The following is a 9,489-nucleotide window of genomic DNA, read 5'->3' as shown; positions in this document are numbered from 1 at the left end:
ACAAACCGTGGCGTCCAGCCAGGCTCCAGTCTCATGTATACACATAGGTGGCCGATCCATGTTCATTTACACCACTTCCTGTTTAAAGGAGTTATCCAAGATAAATAAATTAGGAACAGGATGGGGCGGGCTTTTTAAAAAACATAAACGTGTAGTCACATTGTAAAGCATTCAGTGAGAGGAGGACGTTTCTAATACCATATAGTCCAGTGTGAGCTCCTGGGGTCTGCGGGCTGAAACGGACATGCACTATTTTATTGAGCAGTATAGCGGCGAGCGTCACGTGATGTTTTGGGAAGTAGCCCCTTCTTCAGACTAAAGAAGGGGCCACACCCTGAAACATCACATGACATGCTCGACATGATATTGAGCTTTGTGTTAATAAAGACCTTCAAGACTGGAGATAAGGCAGGCCTGGCCGAGCACAGAGTCTGTCCAGTAAGTACATTTTTAAAATAATAATAATAAATGTGAGGGGGTCACATACTTTTCTTACAGAATATTTTAGACTATTCCTGGGAATTCTCCTCTGTTCATCAGTTGGAGTTAATATAACTATTTATTTTTCTCCTCTAGTCCCAGACGCCTCTGGTGGAAACCCTGGTTTCTTGACCGATGCAGCAAATGGAAGAGATGAGTAGCAGTTTATCTTTTTTTTATCTGTAAATGTCACTAGGGGGCGCTACGCAGCATTATACATGGACAATGCACTTGAATTCTCTGACAATGTGGCCCATTGTGTTCTGTTGCTATTATTGGGAAATGGAGGGAGGGGGCTAAAGATTTTGGGCACCAGGATCTTCCCTATTTTAATCCTGTAGTGACATTATTTCTAATCTTTCTGCAGCAGAAGCAGCATAGGAACCAGGAGACCTTCAAGGTAAGTACATGACCTGGTAAAATCCTCTTTTCTCCTCTTATGACAGTAGAGATGATGGTAGAGAGTCTGAACATCAGGATTCACCAGTCACAATGCCCCCTGGTTTTGTCTCCTGCAGGTTCATGCAGTTCTTCTTCTGTTGCTGCAGCCCAGAGTTGGGTTCAATAGAAGAACCATGAAATGCCGGTCCGGCCGTCCTGGCTGAAGACAGAAGAGGCATCATGAGACATATGAGATCCTGTTCCCCCATTAGTTCTCATAAAAAAGTCCATCTCCATGACCTGCTGTGGCTGAAGGGTGCACAGAGGAGATGTACAATCCCCACCATGTTGGATCCCAAACTATGTTTATAAATGTGTAGGTAACTCTATTACTATAGAACTTTTTGCTAATCATACTATCTCCCTTTTCCACGTATACCCTGCCTGTCTTTAATCTTTCATTTTTGACTATTTAGACCCTGTGTCCTGCATCTGCTTTCATCCCTGAGCTCTTCTGAGTGGATGGAGTTTGGACTTCCCAGGCTTCCGAGTATACTGTGCCCAGTCTCCAATCCGCTCCAAGAAAGAAGAACGACACTGTCCTGTGCATGCACCATCAATCTAATTGAGGAAGGAGAGAACAATCATGGAATATCTTCTATGTATGTGGTGGAGCAGAGGGATGCACACATCACTGGTTGGCGAGGCCCCAGCATTGATGTCACAGGGATGTACTGCCATTGCTTATACTGCTTATTTACTATGGGTCACGGATCGCACTTTCGTCAGACTGTTCACCATTTTCGGGATTTGCACAGCTTTGACAGGTATTTAACAGGGGTTTGCGATTGTGTCGCATGCAATCATATTGTGGCGAGTGCCGTCGGACGATCCGACTGTTTCAGACTGAGCGCAGGATTAAACTTTCAAATTGCATTGCAAGACAATGCACTTACATGCACCAGGAAGAAGAAGGTGAACTCCAGTGGACCTGAGCGGGCAAGCGACACATGCAGGATATCGGGCGCACGATCTTAGTGATTCGCGGCACAGTGCATTATAGGCGGACAATGTACTTTAGGTGAACTCATTAGGACAGGTAAGTAAATGTGCCCCAATAAGTTAAACAAGAGTTTTTCATTTCTTTAAATCACATGGGGAAAATTTTTAAATACTTCTCTAGAAGCCGCACTGCTCCTTATACTGGACAATGTCTTGTTGGCTTTTGATGCAGCAGACTGGCATTGAGCGCTATAATTCAGTATATCATCCATAATCCACATTCTTCTCAATTGCAGCCTCCCTCACATTACATATTCTGTATCTTGTCGATTAAACATTCTTGTTAAGCATTTCATCTGAGTGCTAGCTTATTGCTACCAATTATTTTCCCCGATCCGCCACCTTCACGGTAGTTGGGCATGAAAGGGCGTGAAGGGGTGGCGCGGTCAGCTGGGAGTGGCCCGGCACGGGGTGTTACTGTACTCACGCCTGCACACTTGGTGCAGCTGGCGAATTTTCATATGTGACAACAAGACTCACAGACAAATAACACAAAATCAAGGTCAGAAGTCCAGGTCACAATGGAAATAGTAAATTCGGCACAAAAGTAGAGTACAAAGGGATAGTCACAAAGATCAGATAAACAGAAATATAGAAGTATAGCAGAGAAGCACAATATAAGACTAGCCAAGAAACATAACTAGCAATGAACTAGATCTGAGGTGGATATATATATAGTTGGCCAGATGGTTGGAGTAGAGCTCCATCAATCCCAGCTGGGCCAGAGCAGAGCTGCAGAGGAACTGGGTGTGGTGCCCTCGTCCGAGTAGCCTGCGTTCTGCGCACGCAAAGAAGCTCCGGCTTAGGAGCAGTGGGCCTGCGTTCTGCGCATGCACAGAATGCCGGCTTCTCACGTGAGGGCACGCAGCTACGAGGAGCTGCGCATCAAACACGACAGGGAAGGAGGGACAAGGAGGCTACTGGGGAGTGGAGTAGCCGCGATGTGTAGCCTCATGTCTGGCTACTCCACGCCCCAGTAGCTGTTTTAGCTAATTTACATATTAGGGCTATACATTTTTCCAAAAGTTAGCGAGGACATGAGGATTAGCCCTAAAAAGGTCTATCCTCACGTCCTATGCATGAACCTAACACCCGTTCTACCTTTGTAGGTAAATTCGTGGTGGTGGGTTCCCTTTAACTCACCCTCAGCCGCATTCTGTGGACAGGGGAAGGCACTAGCAGTGATGTTACAGTACCCCTCCTTTACCAAGGGGCACCAGACCCTCACTAAACCCACCAGGATTCTGTCAATGGTATAATCCGAGGATACATGGAGAAGAGCCAGAGAGGTTGGACTAGGCCTGTAATGTGGAGAGAGGAGACATAATTTGCTTGTAGTTGGAGGGCAATCAGTGGCATACCACATTAGCTGTAGTGGGGAAGGCACCAGGCCATGTCAGACTTGTGGTGTATTGTAATCCCACTGTGTGGGAATCATAAAGGTAGAATATTTCTCCACTTATTGCTGGTAGAAATACTTTAACTTGCCTCCTACTGGGAGCTTGGTCCCGATTGACCTTTGTTTAGTTGATCTGCCATCGCCCACCAAGGTCCTGGGGAGCCGGCTCCACCTTTGTGGTTTGTATTCTCTCCAGAGAAGCGTGATGTAATAATCTTGTTTGTTGATCTCCCACCGTTCTTCTTCTGCTGAGATATTGTTGGTGCCAGGTTTTAGTCATATATTATGTCATTAAGACAAACATCTCGTTATGTGGTCAACGCCACGTCCCTGAAGGAAATTTTATTTCATGACCACTCCCCTAATCCCCTATCTAATTATTTGGTAGAAATAAGACTGAGTGCCACACTAACTAGTGGAGCTGAGCCCTGAATCAGGGCCGGCGCCAGCACTGTGCATACCTGGGCAAGTGCCGGGGGCCCAGAGATGCTGAGGGCCCACAAAGCTGTACATAAGGAATCCTTGGGGTTGAGCAGGGCTGTATCTAATAAATCCATAGGGGGTCAGGGGGGGTTATGTAAAATAACCATGAGCGTGCTGTTGGTATGATAAACTAGGGAATATTTTAGAGAACAGGAAACTTTTAGTTTGTGTTTCTGAATTTTTAATGCTGCCGCATGATTTCACTGCAAAGGGGCCTACTGAGGCTCTGTCGCCCAGGGGCCTACTGTAACCTGGAGCCGACCCTGGTCTGAATCACCTCCTGAATATACATCACGTTTTACTATTATTCTTTCTAGTTATCATTCATCATTTTGGGCACAGTTTAACGTTTGCTTATGGATTCTACTTACAAATAATTGATAAATATTTCATGACCTGAACATTCACCTTTATACAAATGATATGGAAGGTGTTGGCAGCTTGCCTCCTCTAGTTAGGATCATCTCACTATTTACAAAACCACAACGTAAATTCAGAATTAGGGAAGTAAAACATCTGAACCAAATCCAGGGCCGTCTCCTATAATTATACCAGCGAGTTCTGTAGTGAGAGATCTCAGGACTAGAAAGTAAACCATATTTTATTATTATTTATCGTAGTACGGAACTAAAAATAGGAAAATCTTCTAGAACCATTTTATTAATATTTTCAGTATGTAGGAGCTTTACATTTTAAAGTCCTGAGAGCCTCTTCATACAAGTTAAAGGTCCATAGACCAACCTTCTAGAATGGTGGATGACGTCGGCTCTGATGCCTGTGAGAATAGGGTGCACCTAGTGTCAGAGGAGTCTAGCTGGATCATGTTTGATATCACACTCACCCAAAAAATGGATCTTGTTTAGAAGCCTCATATTATTTGTACTTTTATTGTGGGTACCATTGAGTGGCTCAACTGGATTGGCGAAAGGAGGAGGAAAGTAAATGATATCAACAATAGTGATGGGATTAGCAAACTCCCCAGTATGATTTTACCAAACACCACTATGAATTATTAACCCAGTTAAAAATTTGTTTTGTTGACTTTCTGCGAAGCCAAATACTACGGAGGCCACGGAAGCATCAAAGTATAGTCTGATTCCAAATTCATAGCCAAGTTTGAGTCTTAGAAGTAAGTTTTTATAGTCACATAAAGCCACCTCTTATATCAGTGGTACGAATGCCACAGATGGTTTTCTCTGTGGTTACCCGGGCCACTTGCCCTAGATAGGTTCAGTGACTAGCAGATTCCTTCTCCAGTCCTGGGTAGCCTACAATGTGCTACATTCATCGGTATTTTAATGGGGCTATCCGAGTTGAAAAATAGTGAGGTGGCCAGGGGAAGGGTCTACATAAAAAAATAAATATGCACTTACCTCCTCAGTCTGAGCACGCCCATCTGACAACTGTCCAAGTGCTGTATCAGGTGATGGGATATGGTGATGGGTGGGGGGGCGTGCCTGGTCGTCTGGAACTTCTGTGCCCCTGTATGCAAACAAGGGGACTGGGGACTGTATCATGGGACACCAGGAGGGACCAAGGAGGTAAGTACATGTTTATTTTTTTTATGCAGACTGTTATATTTGAATATTAAAGTCGATACCGAGATTCATATACTATGGACACTGAAATATCTTGGGATATCATGGGAAGTCCTATTGTTTCAGGTGTTACCATCCCTGGGAAGTCAACAAGACCATTTGGGACAAAGACCTGATGGATACCAGTTCCAAGTACAAGAGCGCCGTCCTGAGGAAAGATTAGATGACGACAACAAGGAGGCCTATATCCTATTACCGGTAGCTGATTGGAGACAAGTCATCATGAAGGCCGGAAGATATCCGAATAGGGGTGGAGTCATGAGCATCTGGGTGTGATTGTGATAACAGTTGAGCTATATATGTACGATCAAGGCGTAGTATAGAGCTAACTAACTAATGATGGACTAATGATATAGTCTTATGTCTGTTAGTCATGTAGTCTTGAGTTTGTAGTCAGATACTGTGTGTATCTGTAAATCCCAGAATAGGACATTGAGGAGGCATTTTATTTTGTAATACACCCTTTTCTGTATTTTTGTCGTCTATAATAGCTTTTTAATTAAATAAGCCTTTCTCCAAGTTTGGACTCTGCATCTTCAAGGAACGACTTAGGTAGAGCAGATAGAAGGAATATCCCACATATTACATTTGGCACCCCAACGGATCGTGGAAAACAACATTCTGCGAAGAACCCAAGAAGTTCAAATCTACTGTTACCAAGTTCCTGAAATCCAAGGAAGATCCAGGATCCAAACCAACAATCTTCAAGGCCCAGAACCCGGAGAAGCATCGGTGAACAAGTACCACATATTACACAGGCCCTTCCCCCAGCCACCTCACTATTTTTCGTCTAGTACAACCCCTTTAAAATACCGATGAACGTAGCACATCATAGGCTACCCAGGACTGGAGAGACTGCAGTGTGGGAAACTGGGAGGAGCTAAGTACATTTTTACTTTTTTTTCTCGAACAACCCCTTAGAAGGAAATCTTCCTGGGCTTCCTGGGACCTTAGGAGCCATAAGGAGATGTGGAGAAGGCTGGATTATGATTGGAGCTCCTGCCTTGCAATTCTTTCTGTTCAAGGGGACCCTGGAGGGGAGCTACAATGATAATCTGAATTTCCCCTTCTTCTTTCAACAGTATTAGGCTCCTCAAGTCGCCAATATGATTGCAGCTGTGGCAGAGTAGGGAGCCATAAGTTGCTGATTAAATTGCTGTGTCGGCACTTTGTGATAGCTTTTCTGTAGTATCAGCACTTTTTACTTTTTACTGTGGACATTTAATTTTATTTTAACTTTATACATTCTTCCCGAAGGGAATCAAAGGACAACACTTAATTCTCTTACCAAAATATGAAAAATATGACATTGTGGTAAATTATCACATTTCACAAAGCTCAAGGACCTAACAGGTTTTCCAAGGATATCTATTATCTCAATTACAGTATCGTCAAGACAAGATAGGAAAGGGATAGCACTGAACTCACTCACTCACTCACTGAGCTGTCCCTGCCTACTAGACAAACACACCTAAATGATCGCCCCCAACTGGGCGACATCCCATACACTACGTTATGGATGGAAATTGGTGATATCGGTCTGAAGTGTCCCATGAAATTTATACAAATTTATCAAATAAAGGCGCATTCTTGTTTTTGGGAATGAAAGGTTCTGTAGGGAAATCTGATTGGTGCTCTTAAACAGGAAGTGGTGAAAATGTATCTCGTAAATTAACACGGATTGGCCAACTATGTGTATCTTTATACCTGAGACTGGAGCCTGGGGGGATGCAATGATGTGCTGTCCAGATTATTTGCAATGGCTTCTTATGTGAATGTGTGGTGGTAGGAGACATCTCTATAGCATAATTCATTCATGATCTAATGGACTAATAATATCACTATTTATCAAGTTACTATTTAATATTAAAATTTCAGTCACTGTAGAAGGGGAACTGGTCACTGTGTTCCTCTTTTTAGTTTGATAACCTTCACATAATATTTGGATAGGGAAATTATTATCAGACCCCATCAGACCCAGATAGTTTGCCGTCCTCCATCACTCGAAAGGACATTGAGAAGATGTGGGTTTGGATGGTTTTGTGGGTCTACGGAGCATTGTCCCAGGAAAGTAAGTAGAAATTTCAGGAGACTAATGAGATATTTGGGAACCTTGGCTGATTATATTGAATGGAAAGTCCCACATCTATGATATCTCCATGTCTACACTTACGGGACATGTTACTAGACTTGATGGCTCCTAGTTAGAGTACACGATCACCAGGTCTTGAAACATGTTGCAGATGGAACTTCACTTCTTCATGTAAATTTGATGGAATCTAGACTTTTCTTGGTACTACTTGCAGCCCTTCCAACAATCAGGGACATCTGTATCTTCTATCCTTATGAGGCCACATTAATTTTGAATTAAATAACAAAGTCACCTCCATCTCTCTCCTTTGCTTCCTCTACTATCCCTCCAATGGGATATCTTCATGTCTTCATCTACGTGTTTCTAGACTTGATGGCTCCTAGTTAGAGAACACGATGGAGTGTCACCAGATCTTCGTCTTCACTTGTTCATGTAGAGTTTATGGAATCCCGACTTTTATTGTATCCGCCTGTTGTTTAAGCCCATCCTACACTCTTGTGCCTCCTAAGCTGCTGACCAGAGGCTTCTATCATAATTTGGCCACATTAACTTTGAATGATATAACAAAATCAGATCCATCCTCCACCATTCCTTCCGCTACCATCCCCCCAAAAATACAACTTGAATCTTCTGGTCTTCCATACATCATCTGTAATCTGTCCTTCTCCCATGTGAGGTATATAATAACAGTATATTATACTGTAGGGGGATCTTGGGGGTCACTGTGTAGCACGACTCCCTCTCTAGCTATGACCCTTATGGGAATCTGTATGTTCTGGTCAACTTTATCCAAAGGTGGTAACATTTTTAGGAGAACATCTAGTCAGGTCTATGGCCATCTATGGTCTATCTGATCCTCAGGATAGGAAGGTCCCTCACTATCTCAATATTATTTTAGTTTCTTTCATTACAAGGAAACACCGAAAGATAAGTCTATTACAGAACACAAAATAGACAGAAACACCTCAATTATAATCCAGAGAGCCCCTTTATGTGACATGTTATATTATAATATGGTTTTATTATTTTCTGTTCTTACACAGATATGAGAGAGAAATTATTTGCTTTCCCCGAAGAGTCCAACACGTCATATGTCCAGATATTTCCAGATCATCAAGGTCCATTTGCAGAGGCCTCTGTCTGCATGAGATCCCGCTCAGATCTGACCCGGCAATATTCCTTGTTCTCATTGGCTACTACAAACCAGTCACATGAATTTGTCATCTATCATTATTCAAGTAATTACTTTTTTCTATATGTCAACAAATTAGCCCAAATGTATCACGTGCAGGGCGATAACTTATCAGAATGGACAAGTCTCTGTGTGTCCTGGAGATCTTCAGGCTTGGTTCTGTTCATCAATGGAAAGACGTACAAAGATGGCAAGACGTGGACTACAGAGATCAGCGCTGACCCCAGCATCATTATTGGACAGCGGCAATATTCCTATGGTGGGCGGTTCCTTGCATCACAGTCCTTTGTAGGAGAAATGACCGATGTTAATATGTGGGATAAAGCGCTGACTGATGAGGACATGATGGATTATTTTGCCGGTGAAGAAATGAGTGGTAACATCATTGACTGGAAGACCTTACGTTATACTATTGGTGGAAATGTCACCATTCAGCCTTATTCAGACCCTTATCCCTGTGAGGCTATATAATGTATACAGGGTCTCCCCACATCAATGTAATCATTATGTCACAGCAATGTATCACATATAGGAAGATGATTGTCTCTGCTATAGGGGGCGCTGGAGAGGCGGCTCTGTGTATATATTTCCCAGGTTGCATGGTTTCATATCCCCCTTACATCTGGTGTGAATAGGATTCTCATCACTTATGGGAGACATTTAGCTTCAGTATATAACTATCCTGACCAATGCAGCGTGACAAAACCTATTCTCTGATCTCTATTTCTAATCATTCCATGCGAAAAATAAAGATTCCTAGGAGACCTCTGTCCTCTGAGAAATATAAGAATTATTAGTTTTG

General features: G+C 43.0%; 1 protein-coding gene across 1 annotated transcript; it reads left to right on the top strand.

Annotated features, from left to right (window-relative positions):
* Window positions 1-360: 360 nt before the first annotated feature.
* Window positions 361-9,158, top strand: LOC140070084 (serum amyloid P-component-like). The gene is made up of 5 exons (XM_072116416.1): window positions 361-438; window positions 848-880; window positions 5,470-5,673; window positions 7,354-7,474; window positions 8,539-9,158. The coding sequence occupies exons 1-5, from the start codon at window positions 361-363 to the stop codon at window positions 9,156-9,158; spliced, it is 1,056 nt and encodes a 351-aa protein (XP_071972517.1).
* The last annotated feature ends 331 nt before the right edge of the window (window positions 9,159-9,489 follow it).

This window comes from Engystomops pustulosus, chromosome 7 (genome assembly GCF_040894005.1).
Source record: "Engystomops pustulosus chromosome 7, aEngPut4.maternal, whole genome shotgun sequence".
Classification (NCBI taxonomy): Eukaryota; Metazoa; Chordata; class Amphibia; order Anura; family Leptodactylidae; genus Engystomops; species Engystomops pustulosus.
Note: the sequence above shows the minus strand (reverse complement) of the source record. Positions and strands in the feature narration are given on the sequence as shown.

Excerpts from the sequence above, each read along its gene's own strand:
- LOC140070084 (XM_072116416.1), top strand. The coding sequence starts at position 361 with ATGATATTGAGCTTTGTGTTAATAAAGACCTTCAAGACTGGAGATAAG. Across the intron at positions 439-847 it reads CCGAGCACAGAGTCTGTCCA|CAGAAGCAGCATAGGAACCA; the intron begins GTAAGTACATTT and ends ATCTTTCTGCAG. Across the intron at positions 5,674-7,353 it reads GTGGAGTCATGAGCATCTGG|GGAAATTATTATCAGACCCC; the intron begins GTGTGATTGTGA and ends ATATTTGGATAG.